A 22,500-nucleotide genomic window follows, 5' to 3' on the forward strand; every position below is an offset into this window, starting at 1 on the left:
CACCCTTTACCCACCAGGTGCCGTCACCGTGATTCGAACCCGGGACCCTCAGACTGACAGTCCAACGCTTTAACCATTCAGCTATTGCGCCCGTCAAACCACAGACCAAACATGGTACAAGAGCACTAGTGGGTGTCCAGTTTCAGGTTCAGAAAGACAACAGTAATTCTGATATGTGTGTGTGAACACAAGTGTCTGTGTATGTATTCTCTTTCTCACTCTTTTGCTGTCTCGTCCAGTGCAAGCTGATTTTGATCCACAAGCATTCACTTTACTAAACTATGAAGTGTGCGTGTATGTGTGTGTGTGTGTGAGAGAGAGAGAGAGAGAGAGAGAGAGAGAGAGAGAGAGAGAGAGAGAGAGAGTGCAGGTGCCCATGCATGAGCACGTGTGTGTGTGTGTGTGTATGCGCACACATCTGCATATGTGTGTGTGTGTGTGTGTGTGTGTGTAGTACCTGTGGGTACATGCATGCATGTGTGTGTCTGTTTCTTGATCTGAGTACAGATGTCCATCTGTAAAAACTACAAAGCAACATACATATTTGAAAAAAAATAAAATCTATATTTCTATCTACAGATAGATATATAGATGGACAGATGGAAACACATACATATATTAATGATACATGAATGATGTACATAAAAATAAGTCAGCGTGTCAAATTAACTATTATTTACATGTAAGATTGTGAAATTGAAGTGTACACAGCAAATACAACATAATCAATTAAACAACATACACAAACAGAACAGAAATGAGCAGAACAGTACACAGCAGTCCATACACAACACATTCAACAACAATAGTAGAATCAGATCTCGCACTGACAGAACTGGGGAAAAGAAAAGTCAGGAAAACTGCAATGACAAGTCAACAAACGCTGTTGTTAGGAAAAGCAGTGCAAGCATCAACGGCATCCAAAGCAATCGTCCTCTGCTGAAAACAACGACAGCTGAACAAAAGCAAAACCCACCCAAAGTCATCATCAAGAAAAGAATGGTCACATGAAGCAAAGAAAGCATGAACAGAAAGGAAAATAAGAAAGGATCAAAATAACCACAGATCAGCATAAAACAGGAGGGAGAAAGGTACACTCCGCAGGCCATACAATACCTGAATTTCAATCTTTGATTTCAGAAGAAAACCCCATATGGAACACATGGTGAAAAAAAAATCAATTTCTATCCTGTTAATATATCACGTTTCTAAATTATCTAAAACACAAAAACAAACTTGTAAAGATAGAGCTCATGTTTGCATACTCTATTTCTTGTACTGATGTTAGACAAGGTATCACTTTACCTCTTTTAATGAAATATAATTCTTTTATTTCTTTTTTCAACTTGACAGATTCAGAAAATATTTCTGTTTTTCCTTCACTTTATACACTGGAACTGATGAAAAAGAAAACTAATTTTTACATGAACAAAAAAAGAACAACCTGTTCTCAGTGATCAAAATCACATCTTGCTTTTAAAACATGAAAATCTGTACACAGAATGGTCTAATAATCAGGTCAACAAACTGTTAGTATTTGCTAACCCTGAGCTGGTCTTGATCATTATGAAGTAAGTCTAACATCAGATACTATAATTAGATAATAAAAAAAAAACCATTAAAAAAAGATTGACTGATTCATTATTATATATATCATATGCATATGTTGCTGGCTTCAAGTGCCACATGACTGGAATGACAGCCAACAGCAAAGCTCAGGCAATTCTCATTAAAATAAAGATGGCTATTATGAGTGGTTGTTAAAAGCTCCATGTTGTTTGTCAAAATAAATGATTTTAGTTGAAGCTCCAAATTGTAAAAAAAAATAAATAAAAAAAATAAAATAAAAAATAAAAATTACGATTTTTTTTAAAGTCAGTTAACAGTTGTCAACAACAAGAAAAGTTAAGCTGTTGTCAAAACAAAAACATTTATGCACAAGAACACAGAATGCTAAGACTCATATTTTACATGCTAACACTCACAAAAATATACATGCAACAGAAACACACACACACACACACACACTCTCTCTCTCTCTCTCATAAATACTGATAACACATACACATGCACACACATTGAAATTTCAACAAACAAACAAAAACAGAAAAAAGAAGCCAAAATCTAAGCAGCAAGCATGGGCACAAACAGTAAGGTTATGTTAGTTTCACTACAACAACTGAAAAAAACAACAACAGCACAACACAGCTGGTCAGCAAGTTAATTCATCCACTCTCCTCACAGGAGTGATCCACAGGGCAGTGAGACAAATGACCAGGTGTTAATCATAAAGCCACTGAGGTACTGGAGGTTGGAGGGGGGGGGAGGTGATGAGGGAAGGGGGAGGGAGATGGGACTGGAGGGGACAAGAGAACTGTGGTGAATCTGTCAGCACTCTGGCTGTTCAAAGGGGAAGGGGTTCCAGTCTCTAGCCCAGCAATCCCTTCCAAGTAACATTTCTTCTTACCACTCAGCCCGTCATGCCTTCTTGTTCCCCTCGTTTCTCCATCCTACTGTTTTATTGGAATGTATATTTTTGCCTCGCAATCAATTTTTCAAGATTTTGTGCTTTTGCTCAACAATTTCTTTTTTCACAGAATGATAGGTTATGCTTCTTTTACATTCATGTACAATTTTGCCTGGCAATCACTGGACAAAGATTTCTGTTTTTTCTTCAGCATTTTACAGTGATAGGAAATCAACAGCTGTGAACAACATCCCATAGCTGAAAGACAGAAAAAGGTCTTCTTTCATCTAAAATATTATAACACAGTTAAAAACTGGTATTTTTTTCTTTTTTTTTCTCTCTCACTCTGTCTTTTTTTCTTTTTGTATTCGTTTTGCTACACCACAAAATCAAAAGCAAATAATTTACCTTTCAGAAAAAAAAACAGTAACAAAATCACAATATTCAAATTAAAAACAGAAAAAGAAAAGAAATGCAGATCATACACAGGTGAGTAAAACTTCACTGAACTCAAAAACCCGAACAAAGCACGTAACTAAAAACACTGGAAAGATACAAATCTGGCGTTTGTGACGCCATAACCGAGTTCAGGAAACCAAACGGAGAAAGACGAAAGCCGGTAACGACATTCAGCAACTGAAGAGACATCCTCCACAAGCCAAACTGGGAAGACGAGAAGGGTGAGAGTGGGCGGGGGGGCTAGAGAGCGGTACTTACAGGGATGGGACGACAGTCCTGGCAAGGGGAAGCACTGTTAGTAGCGTGGCGTTGGCACTCCGTTTTCCAACTTACGTGCATCATCTCTGAGGCTGACAGCAAGGGGAGGTCGGGCAGGGTGTCCCCAGCCACCTCCTGCTTGATCTCAGCCCCCACGTCCCCTGCGGAGATGGGGCAGGGGGAGTCGATGTTGGAGCTGCACCTGTCCCGGGGTCTGTGCCTCTCCGGCCGCGGGTTGGCTGCCTCTGTGCACCCACCACCACCACCACCACCACCCCTGCTATCACAACCCCCACCACCACCTCCGCCAACCCTTCGCCCCCCTACCCCAGGCCTGCCACTGCCATCAGCACCACAGGGGGCAAGAGAGGCGCCACCTACAGCGTGCGGTCTGGGGGCGGCGGGCATGGAATGTCTCCTGTTGGGCAGGGGGGGCACACTACTGTCACAGCCCCCGGGACTCCCGTCCCCCGTGTCCTCATCCTCAGGGATAGCCGTCAGCGCCGACGTCAGCGAACGGCGGTGGTGCTCCATGCGGTGCAGCGCCCCCTGGTGGCGGCTGGTGCCCCCGTGTCGCAGCTTGACGTGTCCGTTGTGCAGCGTGTGGTCCGGCAGACCAGACAGCGGGGAGTCTGACCCCAGCTGCAGTCGTGGCGTCTGCTCCTCAGAGGGGGACGGCTCCTCCTCCTCCTCTAAGGGGGGCAACTCCTGCAGGCTCCGGCCGTCAGTGGGGGACTCGCAGACCATGATGGTGTGGCGGCGCTGAAGTTTGGTGCTGCGTACGTCTGTGGCGGGTCCGGCCACTGGCCCTGTGACACACAGGGAATGATGTGCCATCACTTTGTCACAGGTGGTAATTATCTATCATAATGGTACATAAATCAATGCATAATCTCTTTCAACACTTCTACATATGTACAGATATTTTATGTATATTTTACGCTTGAACTAAGATACACAATCACATGTTCATTTCTCTTAATTTCTCTGAGATAACTAAGTTGACTTGACCTGAAAATGATGGGACACTACACAAGGATTTTGAACAAAGGACTTCCCCACACACATGCGTGACACACACATGCACACACACACACGCGCGCGAGCGCACACACGCCTGAAGCAAGCCACAGCCTCTCAGACTGACCTGTGTGCCAGGTGGCGTTCATGTTGTCCTTGGGGGGAGAGGCGAGGGGAGAAAAGCGACGACCGTGGGGACGGCCGCCTTTGTCCGGACTGTCCACTTCACTGTCTTCCTCTGACTCCTGCACAACACGGCAACCACTGGTTTCAGTACCTCACATCACAGCAACCACTGGTTTCAGTACTTCACATCACGGCAACCACTGGTTTCAGTACCTCACATCAGAGCAACCACTGGTTTCAGTACCTCACATCAGAGCAACCACTTGTTTCAGTACCTCACATCACAGCAAACCACTGGTTTCAGTACCTCACATCACAGCAACCACTAGTCTGAATACCTCACAACACGGCAGCCAATGGTTTCAATGGCTCACAACATGGCAACCACTGGTTTCAATGGCTCACAACATGGCAACCACTGGTTTCAATGGCTCACAACATGACCCATACATTGAGTTTTAAAAAGTCATAGAGACAAAGAGGAGACAGGAGAGATACAGAATGACAAAAGCCCAGAGAGACAGAGAGAGAGGGGAGAGGGGGAGAGGGAGAGAGAGACAGAGACAGAGACAGAGAGACAGAGAGCTCCAGTAAGACAGGAAAACAAGAGAGAGAAATCCCCACAATATATGGATGGAGGGGAGAGAAAGCAAGAACCCCAAGTGGCACAGGAAGAGAAAGAGAGAGGGAGAGCAAAGGACAGAGGGAGAGAGACTTGGTAACCCAATTTCCCATTCTCTCTCGCTCTCTCTTCCTGTCTGTCACCTTCAAAGGAGAGCTGACAAAGACCAGGATTACTTTTCCTTTCTTGGCCTTAATACCTTGGCCCCTGTCATCTCTAGAAAATATCACATAAAATAACTGCTGTGTGTTAAGATGGATACTTGTGTAAGTTCTTTTCTCTGATCTTTAGGCTTCTTCTAAGCCTGAAAAAAACAACAACTAGAAAATGGAAATCAATCCTCCGCTCCCTTCTGAATGGAAATACATGAAATGATGACTGAACACACATGATATGATGATTAAATGATGAAAACGACAGTAGAAAAAAGGGGATTATACAATGGAAAGTAAAAAAAGAGGTTTATAAAAGCCAGAAATTACAGACCAATGTTTAAGAATAAACACTGATAAATACACAGATGAATAAGTATTTAAAACAATGAAATAAATGGATAAATAAACATGTAAACAAAAATAATTTTTAAAAAGAGAGAAAAAAAAGGGGAAGATACAAATTGTCCCCAAGTGGGATGATTGAAGTATTTTTGTTTTTAACTGAAACAAGAAAAAAAATCTAAATTCTTTGCCTAGAGAGCTGTATCGAATACAAATTGATGTTGATGTTCTTTCTCTGTCTCTGGACCTTGCAATTGGAATGAACTTCCTCTTTCGCTTCGTCAAGTCTCCACACTCAGCTCTTTCAAGTCTGGCCTTAAAACTCACCTCTTCCCAAAATAGCCTCCCTTGCCTGCCTCTTCCTTGTCTTTAGTTTCTACAGTTTTAGAGTTATGCATGCGTGTGAATGACTGGAGCGAAAGCGCTTTGATTTGTCTCTGCAAAAGATTCAGCGCTATATAAATACCATTATTATTATTATTCTAATTTTTGAATTTTGTTCCTCTGCTGTACAAATACATACACAATATACATATATACAGAAACATGTATAAAAAAAAAAAATTTAAAAACCTATCAGAAAAAAAAAAATCCTAACCCTTAAAGGAACACTCATTTTGTCAGAATAGTTCATATTATTTCACACTGATTTTACTGCAAGGCATGCAAAAGTGAACAGTCCAGACATTGAATAACCACATCCATGAACACAGAAATGTTCCTGAAAAATGTAAACAAGTTACTCAAAGTCTGGTGTTTATCCGTTCCCTTCTCCAAAATAACCAGGTCGCTCACCTGATTACTCAACACTGGAGGCTAATCTCTTAAGCTCTGCATCCATATTTTTTGCCAAGGATTAACAGCGGATGTATTTAGAAACTTGAGGAAATGTGTGCGTGAATGAGGCCAGTGTGTGTGTGTGTGTGTGTGTGTGTGTGTGTGTGTGTGTGTGTGTGTGTGTGTGTGCATGCTCGCACGCATGCATCTGTGCATGTGTGTGTGTATGCACATGTGCACGCACATGTGTGTGTGTATGCACATGTGCATGTGTGTATATGTGTGATTGTGTGTGTGCACATGTGTGCACACCTCTGTGTGTGAGTGTGTGTGTGCATGTGTGTCCAAGTGTGTATCTATCAGTGTCTATGTGTCTGTATGTATGCATGATTAGAAAAGAATGCAAAAGAAGAAATTCGGGTGAACAGTTAACACCTGCACACACAAATGCACCAGGCCATGGCAAGGCTGTACAGTCCCTCAGGATCAAACAAGCTGATCCCCCTATCATCACACCTCTAAAAAAAAAAGAAGATAATAATGATAATAATAATAATAAATAGAAAAAAAAAGTTCAAAACATATCTTTTTTCAAAGTCAGAAATGTCTTCAGCACATTTTTCAAACACACTCTCCTTCAACTATCCCCTGTCTCTGCCCCTGAAATACTTTAAACTTATTCCTCCTTCCTCCCCAAAAAAGAAATAAGAAAGAAATGAGAATACTGGCTATAAAAAAAATAAAATTAAAATTTAAAAAAAAAAACCCCAATGTAAATGGGGAATAAAAACTGTTTCAATCTTCAGCAGTTTTCTGTGCTATAAAAACAATTCAAACTATACCTAACAATAATCATATCCATAACATACCACCACACAAGTGACCACAGATTGCTAAAGAATCCATGCACAGGCGCGCTTACACACACGTCTTTGTTGAACCATCCAGTGGAGCCCTCGCTGTTTTGAGACACATAATAAAATCACTATGACAATGTATGACACTAGCTCCTGTTCTGGAGAGGAATCACACTGTCACTGGACACGTGATATCCTGTCAGACTGTCTATCTTTCGGCCAAAGTAACAGCTTTGTCACGATCCAGTCTCCTTCCTTTCCACTTACAACAGAGGAAACGTGCAGAGAGTGCAGACAGTGAAAAGGAAAAAAGATAGCATCGGCAGCGTCTCTATCACATGAGTTGTAAGCATGTAATTTGCTTGGTCAAGTGGTACGGCTTGCAGGCAGCAGAAAGTGCATGCTTCAAACATCCTGTACAACCTGTCGCCAGCATGTTTCTACGTCTTTCAATCCATTACCAGCAATATATCAGTTTGATGTGGATGGCTTCATCTTGGAATGCACACATGTTTTATCAAAAATTCTTCACAAATCAATATTGGCAGCTTTCTGAATATTACTTTCCCCTTTCTCCATTTTTGTTTTGTTTCAATCTATTTTGTTTTTTCCAGTAGTTTAGCTTTGATTCATTTCATGGCCGAGGCTTTCACAAATTCATATTGTTTTGTTTCAATGTTATCTGGACAAATCACACACTGAAGAAAGCTTGAGAATGTCAGAGCGTACAGCTGAGTGTCACCCACTCCCCATGTGAGTCCGCCTAAATGTTGCTCAGACATCCTGAGCACCATGACAAGATCAAATTTCCTGAGCACCATGACAAGTGTCCATATCTCCCAGGCCTCACAGGATGAAAGAAACAGTAGAGGACCCTGTCACATGGTCTCAAAACAAACTGAATCCCTCTCATTCTCACTGATCATCACGAAGTGTGTGTGTGTGTGTGTGTGTGTGTGTGTGTGTGTGTGTGTGTGTGAGTGTGTGTTTGTGTGTGTGTGTGTGTGTGTGTGTGTGTGTGTGTGAGTGAGTGAGTGAGTGTGTGTGTGTGTGTCTGTGTGTGTGTGTGTGTGTGTGTGTGTGTGTGTGTGTGTGTGAGTGAGTGTGTGTGTGGGGGGGTGGGGGGGGGGGGGTGGAATGTTTGTGTGTGTTTTCATGTGTGTGCATGCGTTCACGCATACATGAGGATGTTCATGCATGTGCGTGCTCCTCTAACTAACTGGATGTCTGAGTACATATCAAACTGTTTTTGTAATAAAAGAAAAAAACAACAAAGCAGGATGTAAAACAAAACAAAAACAGCCATCAGATTTCTGAAGTACCCATCACCACAACAAACACACCCTGGGTCCCTTGTCAAGGCTCATCAACCTCAGTGACCCACAGCTTGTCTTTGCCAAAACTTTGTTTTCAAACCAGGGTGTGGTCAATTATCTGTCACCACATGCCGGGTGTGTGACTGTGAACATCCTGGGGTGAAGGAGACAGCTGTCAACACCTTCACAAGGCAGGTAGGGTGAAACAATGGCTGAGGGTGTGTGGGGAGGGGGTATACAAACAGGTGGGCTGTGGTTCTTTACAAACAGGACCTTTGCTTAACTACTCCTGGCCATTTGGGCTGACCACTGTAGAGATGACAGATAGGAATGGGGGGGAGGGGTTAGGATGGGACTAGCAGTACGAAAAGAACTGGAATATGTGAAGGCTGTCTTTTGTACGCTGTTATTTGTGTGTTCCAGACTAGGTGTGCAGACTCTCTAGAAGTTTCCAGACACTACAGTGAAAAATGTCCACTGTTGCCCATCAGCCTCTGTCTTCCAAACACCCCTGGACATTCTCCTGACCCCTGACCCCCTCCTTTCCACTGTCCTAATCACCACACACATCAGCACTGAGTCACACATCCTGGGGATTTCAGGGATTTCTTTAATGTCCCCCCCCTTCTCCTCCATCCACCACCCCACCTTTCCCACCTTCTTCCCTGTCTATCTGGCCCCCTCCCCTCCCCTCCCACACACATCCCCAGAGCTGAAGTGTGTTGTCTGTTTACACAGTTTATCTGTTGACTGTTTTGTATTGTTCTGTGTGTTGCTTCCATATGTCTTGAGCCATTCCCTACACGCCCCCTCCCCTTGCAGACAGGAAGACAGGCAGACTGGCACACAGACAGACATGGAGACCAGATGGCAGGGATTATATCCAGGCACTGCAGCTTCCTCCCCCTCTCTCCTGTTGCATTCAGCCTTCTATTCAGCCTACACATCAACTAGAAACAGATGCTCAGAGAGATTCTAGACCCATAGCTTAGCTTTCTGTGATTATTTGTTCTCTTTTAATGCCTTTTTTCTTTACCTTATTTCAGTTTTGTTTTTGTTTTTGTTTTGTTCCATAAGTTTGTCATGTCTTCATAAACAGGAGAACTGGTCTCTTTCACTCGTTTTCCTCTACAACTGGGCTGTCCAGTTCACAAATGATTTCAGTTCCAAAACACCAGCAGCTGAATTAAGCAAACATATCATATAACTGCAGCAATTTTCTTTACTGTATGATAAAGGTCAGCAGCTCACTAAAAGCACACAGTGTATATCAAGTTCACAGGTTCTCACAGGAACAGCCAGGTACAGTCCCTGCACGAATTCAATAACTACCCCTCCAGACCAGAAATATCCTGACACAAAGTAGGGCAAGGCAGGTGGGACCCGAACTATTGGGGCCTGACGGGAAGGGGACAATGGTACACAGCCCTGGGACACACACCTGGGAGAAAATACACCTTTACTCCCCTCCCCCCACGCTCCACCTCCTGCCTCCTCTCCCCATTCTCACCTGCCAAAAAGAATATACAGTTTCACAGGCACCACAAAGGAGCATTAAGAAAGTCTGCTTGGTTTTCACCCACGCTCAGAAAGTTTTCTTTCAAATTAAAGATACCTTAAAAACGTTCAAAATGGACAAACTTTCAAACCAGTTTCCACACAGTGTCAATTTTTCCACCTTCTTAGACCTTCACAAAGAACTCTTAACTGTGTCAGGAACTATCAAGAAATATAGTTGACTTTCCTGCAAACAGAGATGATTCCAGGAAGAAAAACATTTCACGACACACATTATTATCAACAAAGAATCACCTGCCCAGCTGACAGCAAGACAAATAACATGCTGAAGGGATGCACAAACACTACAGGAAACACACAGCAAAAAAATAAAGTGATTGATCCAACAATAACATGTCACTGAATGAAAACATGTGTGACATGCCAATAACATGTCACTGAATTAAAACAGGCATGACATGGCAATAACATGTCACTGAATCAAAACAGGCGTGACATGGCAATAACATGTCACTGAATGAAAACAGGCGTGACATGGCAATAACATGTCACTGAATTAAAACAGGTGTGACATGGCAATAACATGTCACTGAATGAAAACAGGTGTGACATGGCAATAACATGTCACTGAATTAAAACAGGTGTGACATGACAATAACATGTCACTGAATGAAAATAGGCATGACATGACAATAACATGTCACTGAATGAAAACAGATGTGACATGGCAATAACGTCACTGAATTAAAACAAGCATGACATGGCAATAACATGTCACTGAATTAAAACAAGCATGACATGGCAATAACATGTCACTGAATTAAAACAGGTGTGACATGGCAATAACATGTCACTGAATTAAAACAAGCATGACATGGCAATGTCACTGAATCAAAACTGGCAGACACACACCATTTGCGTTTGCAGACTGACTGACCAACATACTAACTGACTGACCAACAGACAGACTGGCTGACTAACCAACATACAGACGGACTGACTAACCAACAGACAGATGGACAGACTGAATAACAGACTGACCCACAGACAGACAGACAGACAGGCTGACTAACAGAAAGACAGACAGACTGACCATCAGACAGACCGACCGACAGACTGACCTCAAAGCTGCTGGACAGTAGGAGGTTGAAATCAGGCTTGATGAGTTTGCGGGCAGGTGGGGGACTGTCCTCACTGCTCAGCCTGGTGCGAGATGTCTCCACTGACACACACACCACCATCATGACACAACATGGTGAAGTAAGAAGAACTATAGTAACCAATAAAAATAATGCGCATAGAAATAGCGCTTACCCCATGGTTCTAAGTGTATTTAACAACACCTGCCGCATGAATAAGATATAGGAGCATAAAAAGTATTACAGAAACACATACATGGTGACACCATACCATCACAACACCACCACAAAAAAAAACTTTTCAAAAACAATAATTCATAAAATAATTACAGCAATGTGTTTAAATAGTGCTTACCCTGCAGTTCTTTGTGAATTAACACTTGTCACATGAATTAGATACATGAATACAACAGATACCAAAGATACAAAGATACTGGAAATTATATTATGAAACAGTATAACAGCATGCACAACACACAACTCTCCCAATCAGGATGTCAAAACTGCTTTGTCCATATCTTCTTCACATTCAAGGAAAAATAGTTTCCACGTTATGAGGATGAAAAAAAAACCCAAAACAAGTACCACACCTCATCAACCTTTTTTCATGGACAAGAGTTGCTATTCAGCAGTGAACAAACACAACTCACCACACACATGTTTTAAATTTGATTTTTAATCTCTGATATTCAGTGGGGTTAAACACAGTTCAGTCAGTATCATGAAAAAAAAGAAGAGAAGTATCTGACTCAAGAAATCTATGCTGCCAAAGAGCTTCTGGCAAATGTGTTGGTCAACTGCAGGATGATATAAACATCTGACCACTGGCATACACATGCCCAATCAACATTATAAAGAAATCTGGACACACACACACACACACACACACACTCACACACCTAAAACTACCCCCTCAACTGCTTCCAATTTTGATTCACTTACCACAGCACCAAACTGACAGTGTCAAATGTCAAGATCAAATTGAACTCCCAAATGAAGATGTACAACCCAAGATTTTCACAGACAAAATGACTGAATGGGCTGATGAACAGATGCTCAGATGAAGACACAATATGGGCAAGTCTGAATGACTCCACTTTGCTAACAACAACAAAAGTTGTTATTTCATCTGAGTGAGATTTATCAACTTTTCCTCCTTCATGATGACATTCTGTGTAATGCCAGAGAGTGTGCTCACTGCAGTATTTATACATGTGCTAAAATATGAGGGGGGAAGAAGAAATGCATGGAAGAGGGAAAATGCAGCCCACAATAACGCCACCAATATCAACCAAGAAAATAACACACACAAAGAAAAATAGAAAACACACTTTAAGTAATTAGCACACAAAATAACCTGGCTGTTCCCAATGTATCCACCAAAATAAGTTCAATGTAAAATAATTTGCTAAAAGAAAACAAGACCATTACCAAAGTGAAAAACAACAGACAAAAGACAATTGCATCATAATAAGGTATCACACTATCACACTATGTGCTGCAAAATCTGGGAGGGAAAATCCAACACATTCTCTCTCTCTCTCTCTCTCTCTCTCTCTCTGTGTCACTCTCCCATAAAATTTACCATGACTGTGATCCTGTCAGTTTAACTTTAAAACACACCCCTTTTCCCTCAACACAAAACAAGGCACAGCCTCAGAAGTCAACAGCACCCAAACAAAAACTGCTGCAGCATGCAGACCATGACACACAAAGCACATAAACACCCCTCACCCAAAATAAACACACTGAAATAAATACACAGGCTGACGAAAGTAACTCAATTCAGTCCATGTGCTGAAAGACGTCATAAAACCGTACAGAAACGGGACACGAGACTTGTCAATTCGCTCCCCGCAGCAGTCAAACATGGCGTAAGGCATTAAAAAGAAATGTAAATTTTACACACACACACAAACACACACAAAACAAACCTGTCCATTCCACGTACTGCAACCACGCTACACTTTATATAAAAAATAAAAAATTAAAAAAAAGGGGGGGGGGGGGGGGGGGGGGGGGGGGGGGCAGCAACATGACCCTGTCAAGTTGTGTGTTCGCACAGTTGGGCCAACACAATCAAAGCCAACAGGATAAAACAGACGGATGTGTGCAGAGCTGTAGAGACAGAGGACGGGGAAAGATGCAGGTGTCTCTTCGTCTCCCCCCCACCCCCGTACACAGTGAAGAGGGAGTGTTGCCCACCTCCCTTCCCTGTAGCCCCCTGCCGGACTGATCTGCATGGATAATGACCCTCCCCCCCCCCCCCCAACCCCTCCCCTCTGGGCTGTGCCAGGCTGATCCCTCGCACAACCACCACCCCTCTCTCCCTGCCCCCCGCCCCCTAAACTTGAACACAGCCCCTTATTACAATATCACACTTCAACAGGAAAAAAACAATGTCACAAATTGTCGAAAATCTTCACACAAACCAACAAAAGGGAGGCATTTAAACACTTCACGTTACTGCATGGCACCAACAACTGTGCTCATGGAAGACAGTAACGAAACAAACAGGAAAATCGGTTTGTTACCAAAGTCAATACTGGAGAATTACTATGAAATTACTCAACAGATTACAAGGACTGCATGACTACACGGTTTCCACCAACCAAGGAAAGACAGCAGTGCAAGGACTAAGTTACCCCTCTCACAGTATTTCCCCCCTCTTACCGATGTAGCTAACCATCAAATGATACTAAGACGTGGGGATCTCTATTTGTCCACTATCTCCCCCCGCATCAGAACTGGAAATGATCAAAGCTCAAAGTATAAGGCCTGGGGGTTCTTCACCTGTCGTTCATTCATTAACATAATGTGGGACACTGGTTTATCTTCCTTGTCTAAATCATGCAAAATTCCCTTAGCAAAAATGAGTGCTATCTGTGTGTGTTTGTGTGTGTGTGTGTGTGTGTGTGAAAGAGAGAGAGAAAGAAAACTGAGGGGTAAGGAAAGAGGAAAGAGGGATGGAGGGAGAGAGACTTATCCCCCCTCCACCCCCCCTCCTGCAGACTGCACCAGAATAAAACAAAGACAAGAGCCAGCCAGCCGTTCCACATGTCTGACGTCCCAACTTCCCCCTGTCTGCATCAGTTCTGTCCCTTTGATGTGGGCGCCCAGTCGGGGGGTGGGGGATTATTTGTCCACAAGCTGCACTCCCCTCCTCCCTCAGTACTTTGCTCAGTCGGACGGAGCAAAGCCATTTCTGGCCGATAAAAAAGCCCCTCTCTCTCTAGGGGAGACGACAGCGGGAGATAGCTTTCCTGTTTACCACTGCTCTCTTTCTCCACAAACATGTGGCTGTGTTGCATGCGCACATGCTTGCCATCAACGTGAATACAGGCATTCACCCGGCGCAAGGGCGTGAATGAATGCATGCGCACGCATTTCATGTGCAGGCATGTGTGTGCACTTGTCTGCTTTTTGTGCACTGCTTTTAGCTGGTTGACTTGCAAATTTAGTGATGCTTCTCCCCTCTGAAAAGGTGCCCAGCACTGACAGCACAATTCCTGCACCATAAGAATGCAACGGTTTGCACGCATGGGCATTTGCAACACTCTCTCTTCTATCGAATTGTGTATAACCTTGGGAAAAACTGAAACTTAAAAAAATAAATAAATTAATAACAAAAAATTCACTGCCTAACGGTCAATTTAGGACACACATATTTACCTCCAACAGCTGCCAACAATGAGTCGTTTTTAATCTAAAATGAACTTCACCAAGAAGAAAAGAAGAAGAAACAGATAAATATCGATTTGAAAAAGCACAAAACATTGTCATTACCAAGCAAAAAAGAACAAACACAAAAGTACATATAAATGATAATAAAAGTATATTTACCATTTCAGATATTAAAATAAGCACAAAAAATATTCCATTCACAGTCAAAGTACGATTAAATCAAAGAACACAGCCGAATAAGAAACCCCCCGCCCCGCAAACCCCCCTTAAAATGTTTTAAAAACAACAACAACAAAAAACACCCACACACACAAAAAGAAAAATGAAAGTATGCCTTGAAGGGGAATGGGATATCACTTTAGAACTGGATCAAACTGCTTCATAAATGGAAATTTATATCCTGTTACACACACACACACACACACACACACACACACACACACACACGTGTGTGTGTGTGTGTGTCTGTGTGTCTGTGTAACCATAACTTGAAAGAAAAAAACCTACCAAAACAAGAAAAGCAAGGGGATGGCAGATAATCAACCTCAAACAGCTCCAGAAGAAAGGACACAGGGTCATGACTTGACCAGATGGTAGCAGCGGTTGTTCTATCTCTCTGCCAATGGGCCTCAGTGTCTAAAATAGTCGTCAAGGGTCCGGATCATCTCCCCTGGCGCCACAGAGGGCGTGATTATCAGGCTGTCTGAAGAAGGTGGGCGGGCCTTGATCTCTGGCCGCTCACACCGGGGTGTGCTAATTAACTGCCGGGATTTTTCCTTCCTCTCCATGTATCATCTCTTCCCTGGTTCCCCTAGTTTAAACATCGTTCCTCCTGCATCGTAGCCGTGCTGAATGAGGGAGTATCTGCTTATCTGTCTGTCTGTCATGCGGTTCCTTCTCATAATAAGATTAGTTCATTGTAAGATAGCCCTTGTGCATGACTCGTCCCTCTCTCTCTCTGCCATTTCCTTTCTGTCCCTCTTGTGCGTGAGGGCTGAATATAGAAAGAGCATCACTGTCACTTATCTAGTGTTCTCATGAATAAAGGATTCGCTCTCTCCCTCTCCCTCCCTTCTATTCCTTTCCTCCTCACACCCGTCATTCCACGCTTCACGATTTCCCAAAGGTTCTGTCTCACATCTTCAAGTTCTAGGATGCTGGGTGTTAAAACAGTTACCAAGTCAGTGAGTCAAGAAGACAAAAAGAGGAGACATTTTCAAATCAAAACAGTTTTGTAGACCCTGTGCTATCAAACTCACAAGCTTGTGCGATCAAACGTGCACTCTCAAGAAGTTGATTGACAGGACTAAGTTGCTTACCTTATACAATACCGTCTATATATATGTATAAAGAGTGGTGCGATGCATGTCAGTGAAGTTAACATTTCTGCACCATAATCCACGTCGGAAGTCATGCTTCCCATAAATTTTGTTGAACAGCAGATTATGAAGCATGTATGCAGGTATTTACGATTTTAGATGGGTGAAGGCCAGTACACGGTAAGTTGATACCACCTCATTCATGGGTAAACATTGGGTAGACTGGGTTTGTAATTTCAATCCGTGGTGGAGTAACAGGTAACAATGATTTGTGATGGGGGTGGGGTGGGGGTAGGGGTGGTGTCCACAATAAAACGCTCCCTGGTGCAGGCTTAGTGTCACAGCAATGCTCAGTGTTGGTTGAACAGCTGAGGTTAACCATCGGGTGCAGGTGTCAAGATTCCAATTGGAAACCACCCTACCTTTCCCTCCTTCACAACTGAAGGCTAGGGGTGCGGGGGCGGGGGGGCGAGGGGGGGATGTGGAAGGGAGAGAATCTGAGCGCGCTAGTTCGAATCACGGCTCAGCCGCCGATATTTTCTCCCCCTCCACTAGACCTTGAGTGGTGGTCTGGACGCTAGTCATTCGGATGAGACGATAAACCGAGGTCCCGTGTGCAGAATGCACTTAGCGTACGTAAAAGACCCACGGCAACAAAAGGGTTGTTCCTGGAAAAATTCTGTAGAAAAATCCACTGCGATAGGAAAAACAAATAAAACTGCACGCAGGAAAAAATACAAAAAAATGGGTGGCGCTGTAGTGTAGCGACGCGCTCTCCCTGGGGAGAGCAGCCCGAATTTCACACAGAGAAATCTGTTGTGATAAAAACAAATACAAATACAAATGGTAACGCGGATATGATGACAACAGTGCAGACCACACGTTCTGTTAAAGCGTAACCATTGCTCTATCTATTCCTCAATGCAACATCACGGTTGTGACAAGACGAACACGGGTTCAATGTAAGATTCAACACTTCATGCAACATCACTCTTTGACGGATGATGAGTTACAGTGCGCAGGCAAAACGTTTCAACACCCACAGGGTCTGTCACAAGACCTGGTCCGGAGGCCGCAAAAGAAAGAAAAGGGGGTGGGGTGGGGTGGGAGGAACTGACAATCGCCAGTCATTATTGCAGCAACTGGTAAGCATGCACTTTACACCAACACTGTCAAGGAATACAAAATTTGGAAAAGGTAAAAAGGGGAATATAAGAATCAAAATATATAAAGGGGTGTGGGGGGTGCTGAAGGAAGAGAAAATAAAAAACCCGAACACCAGGACAAATCATATTTTGTATAGTAATGGTGTGTAAAAAGTCAAAATGGTGTATACATATTGAAAAAAAAAAGTGTTCCTTGAAGCCTTCCAGACTTCCCGACAGACCCCGATACTCACGATCTACATTCTCTTCCTGCTCCTCTCGCCGCTCTTTCGACTCTGATTTCTTCTCTACACAGTCCCACAAAACAACATGGCCACTGACAACACAATGCTTTCTGCTGCTTTGGAACTGTTTGGATATTAATTCTATACCATCCCGCCCCCTCCACATACACACGCGTTCACTGCATATCATCACATGGTTCTATTCATTAACACTGATAAATAAATAATCGTTTCAGTTATGCAGAAAAAAACACACCACAATTCTTCATTCAAAATCAGTAACGGTGGCATTTCTAGAGAAAGGGAATGCTCGAAGTCCATGCCTGCCTGCTGAAACACTGTCCTAGAATGAAGATCTAGAGTACTGCACAAGAAAATACATCACTGGTCACACAAGATAAACCATCTATTAGGAGTAAACTGAGACGACACTGTTAAGATAACAGGGACCAGTGTGTCCAATAGTTTCTCGAGAGCAACCCTGGAAACAATCCTTCCATTTTTTCCAACACAAAATGGAGACAATATGGGTTAATTGTGGTGTTTGTAAGCCGCCAAAGCCATGCTATTCTGAGTTTCAAATTGTCTGCGGTTATTTTTTATTTCATTTTATTTTACTGATATTTTTCTTCTTCTTTTTAATTCTTTTTTGTGCGCATCTCAAAACCACTTTCGTACAATTCAACAGATAAGTACACGCGCACACACAAACAAAAACCTAAAAGAAACAGACATACAGGTTAAACGTCACTACTGAAAACAGCTGCATGTTTTTAAACAAAGAACCAACTAAACCACGAAGTATTCCAATCGTTGCACAACCAGCATACAACATCAAAGCCTAGATCGATACTCGCTTTTCTCTGTTATACAGACAGGCAGACAGAATAGGAGGGAAGCGAAACAGACAGGCGAACAGACCAACCTACAGACTGAGAGGACTGGCTAAGGTACGTACCCACAAGCCGGCCATCCTTGACGGGTTTCAGTTTGGGCTGTGCACGGATGTCCTGCAGCAGGCGCTCATGGGGGTCCGGGGGCTTGGGGGGCAGGGACTTGAGCTTTCTGTCCTTCACCTGGAACACCAGACATTGCCCTTGTCATTGTCACCAGCCTGTCCATCGGTCCTCTTGCTTTGTTATCATAAAGGTCATCTAGGTGTCACGGGAAGCCAATAGAAATTATCCAGAACTTCCACAGTGATATCATGTCGAGTGATGGCCTAGAGGTAACGCGTCCGCATAGGAAGCGAGAGAATCTGAGCGCGCTGGCTCCAATCACGGCTCAGCCGCCGATATTTTCTCCCCCTCCACTAGACCTTGAGTGGTGGTCTGGACGCTAGTCATTCGGATGAGACGATAAACTGAGGTCCCGTGAGCAGCATGCACATAACGCACGTAAAAGAACCCACGGCAACAAAAGGGTTGTTCCTGGCAAAATTCTGTAGAAAAATCCACTTCGATAGGAAAAACAAATAAAACTGCACGCTGGAAAAAATACAAAAAATTGGGTGGCGTTGTAGTGTAGCGACGCGCTCTCCCTGGGGAGACTGCAGCCCGAATTTCACACAGAAAAATCTGTTGTGATAAAAAGATACAAATACAAATACACACTTTCGTTGAAGGAGAACATAACACACACACACATCGTTCTTGTCCCCCCCCCCCCCCCGTCCCCCTCCAGCCCACGTACACATTAACCACAGCAGATGGATAAAACTGGTCACGCAGAGCAGCAGGAAGCAAGCCACGGTACAAAACTATCATCAATAAAAAAGATTAAAAAATAAAAATAAAAAATAAAAAATTTAAAAAGGTAGAAGAAGAAAATAAAAATAAAGCAGAAAGGGATCCATCATAGTTGTTGGGCGTGGGGTGGGGTATAAGCTTTCTGGCGAAGGAAGATATGAGAGATAATGGCGTGGACGTGCTCTCATTCATATGCACATGATGCATGAATGCGGACTTTCTCTCTTTCGTCTACACACACACACACACACACACACACACACACACACACACACACACACACACGGCAGTGCGACCGTTGGATGAAGTGATATCAGGCCATCACACGGTTCACGGAACATGTGACCGGCACACAAATATCTCTGTGTGTGTGTGTGTGTGTGTGTGTGTGTGTGTGTGTGTGTGTGCGCGCGCGCGCGCGCGAGAATGTGCATGTGTGTGGTTATCCTTTTAAAAGCCTAGTAATGACAGAGTGGAAAAACCATTTCCCTAACAATGTCATGTAACACAAACCCAGACCATTAGGCGCGCGTGCGCACCAAGTCAGCTACTCCAAACAATCTAGGCCGATCGTCCCTCGGGGCGTAAAACAGCCACTGACAAAGGAGGTTAACGAGGCGTAAACAACATCAAGGCCGTCAACTCCAGGCGGCCAAAGGGCACTAGGGGCCGACCAAATGTCATCGGCACGCGCAAGGCAGAGGTGGGTGGTGTGTTGCACGAGCGCTGAATACAGCGGAGAAAGTCAACAAGGCCATGTATGTCCAGAACCCCCGTGAATCCCGCTGATCTATCTGTTGTTTATCCACCATGGGACCGCACACAACTCGCTTAGCAGAGCAGTAAAACTTCTGAGGAGTAAAACCTCGACCAGTGTTGGGCAAAACCTCGTGGGCGAAATGTTATTATTCAGCCGGGGAGACTAGCACAAAAGAAAAACGCAAAAAAGTAGATCAGGAAGAGCTGATCACCGGTATATTTGTTCTTCATGCTGACGTGACTGCGCACGCAGGTGCACGCACATACGCACATACACGGAGAGAAAGTGGGGTGGGGGTGAAATCAGAGAGCGAGAGAGTGTAGTAAGGTCAGACGGGGCATCTGTCTCTGTCTGTCTGTCTGTCTCTCGATGAGGGTAACTTTGGGGTGGGGGAAAATGCACGCACGCACGCACGCACACGCACACACACACGCGCGCGCGATTCATCACACCAACAAAGAAAACTTGGAAGACAGGTGGGGTTGTTATACTTGTAAGGGAAACAGTGGGGTCCTATACATGTAAGGGAAATATGGGGGTGTTATACATGTAAGGGAAACAGTGGGGTGCTATACATGTAAGGGAAATATGGGGGCGTTATACATGTAAGGGAAATATGGGGTGCTATACATGTGAGGGAAACAGGGGTGCTATACATGTAAGGGAAACACGGGGGTGCTATACATGTAAGGGAAACACGGGGGTGCTATACATGTAAGGGAAACATGGAGTGCTATACATGAAAGGGAAACACGGGGTGCTATACATGTAAGGGAAACACGGGGGTGCTATACATGTAAGGGAAACATGGGGTGCTATACATGCAAGGGAAACATGGGGTGCTATACATGAAAGGGACTGTTTCAAGTCCAGCACTATCACGGTGCGCCATCCAGGGGAGCAGCACGGACTGCCCTCCGACACGGAAGAGATTCGCCCTCCGTGCAGTGGGGAACGAGACAGACAGTGCTGTAGTCGTCCCAACCTCCCCTCACGCCCCAGCCACCATGGCACGCTTGGCTGCATGGTGTGTGCATACATTCCATGCTGTATCGGCCTCACTGCTCCCACCTGTCATCTAGATATCTCTTCCTCCATCAAGCACACACAGCATCGGTGGCGCTCTCCACCGTACACTGCTTCCTTGTTCCTAGATACAGCACACACACACACACACACGTGATGCTCGGCTGGGGAGCAAGAGAAAAGAGATGTAACAGGGGGATAAGCCGACATGATGTATTAGATGTGTGCCGCAGGGAAACATCACGGTCCACCGATACAGCCATTGCAGGAGATAGCACACACAGCTCAGAGAAGGGAGACTGCCAGTCCAGGACTCGCATCGCACTGTTCAGCCTGGTGCTGATCAAGATCCACACAACGTGAACACCAACAGACATTAATCCCTTGTCTTACGAGTGGTGGAGACAGACAGAAACGGACAAAAACTTCTTACAACAGGCACAAATCCCTTGTCTTACGAGTGGTGGAGACAGACAGAAAGAAACGGACAAAAACTTCTTACAACAGGCATAAATCCCTTGTCTTACGAGTGGTGGAGACAGACAGAAAGAAACGGACAAAAACTTCTTACAACAGGCACAAATCCCTTGTCTTACGAGTGGTGGAGACAGACGGAGGCAACCACTGCTCTGCCAGGAATAAAAACAAAAACACTTCTCGCAACAGGTATAAATCCTGTTGTTGTTGTTGTTGTTGTTCTTGTTGTCTTACGAGTAGAGACAGATGGTGGCCACCACCACTCAGCAGAAGAAACGGATAAAAACGTCTTCATCCTCTGCACATGGAGATGGAGGGAGGAGAAACAAACGGACAGAGAAACGGGGGATGGGAGGGGGCGGGGGAGAGAGAGGAAGTGGGGCACACGAAAGGACACAGTATCAAGCAGGCAGGCAGGCAGACAGAAGCGACTGCATAAAACCGCTGCATGCATGCAATGAACGTGGGTCACACACACCCAGCTGAGATAATGGGACAGGACCAAATTACTGTAATTTTATTTATCACTGTAATTTAATGTAATTATAAAACGCGCGCGCGCGCGTGTGTTACCCCGTCCCTTCCCCATGCGGCGTGTGTGTGCGCGTACATGCGTACGAGTGTTACTGCATAACAGAGAAGGAAACGTAGAGTTTTTGTTTTGTTTTGTTTTGTTTTGTTTTTTTGTTTTTAATGTGATAGTTGTCTACTCTGTGATGACAAGAATGAGAAATGGGGCAGGTACTACCACAGTGATACAATCTGACTGCCCAATCAGAAAATAATAATTTCCGCAAATGCGACCTGTTTGCCTTCGAAAAATGTTATCACACACACAAAAAGAAAATTCAACACCAACAAATAATGATGGTTGCAGTTATCACAGTCTTCATCATCATCAATAACAACGACAACAATGGTGAATGGCAAAGGGTCGGTTACGCTTAATGGAAACGGTCCCTGAGACATATCGGTGCGGTCAATTTACGATCACCTTACTGCTGTGATGTGTGTGTGTGTGTGTGTGTGTGTGTGTGTGT

At 44.0% G+C, this 22,500-nt stretch overlaps 1 protein-coding gene across 4 annotated transcripts in view; it reads right to left on the reverse strand.

Annotated features, from left to right (window-relative positions):
- Positions 1-22,500, reverse strand: part of LOC143286000 (protein spire homolog 1-like) — a 174,041-nt gene that overhangs the window by 20,084 nt on the left and 131,457 nt on the right. For 2 of the 4 annotated variants that reach the window (XM_076593495.1, XM_076593494.1), the window contains exons 8-12: positions 18,408-18,525; positions 17,459-17,512; positions 11,039-11,139; positions 4,332-4,449; positions 3,185-3,993 (exon numbers count right to left, since the gene is read on the reverse strand). In XM_076593495.1, coding sequence (XP_076449610.1) covers positions 3,185-3,993; positions 4,332-4,449; positions 11,039-11,139; positions 17,459-17,512; positions 18,408-18,525 — 1,200 coding nt within the window. The remainder of the gene's footprint in view (positions 1-3,184; positions 3,994-4,331; positions 4,450-11,038; positions 11,140-17,458; positions 17,513-18,407; positions 18,526-22,500) is intronic. The other 2 variants (XM_076593497.1, XM_076593496.1) reach the window with 2 other exon arrangements.

This window comes from Babylonia areolata, chromosome 9, assembly GCF_041734735.1.
Source record: "Babylonia areolata isolate BAREFJ2019XMU chromosome 9, ASM4173473v1, whole genome shotgun sequence".
NCBI lineage: Eukaryota > Metazoa > Mollusca > Gastropoda > Neogastropoda > Buccinidae > Babylonia > Babylonia areolata.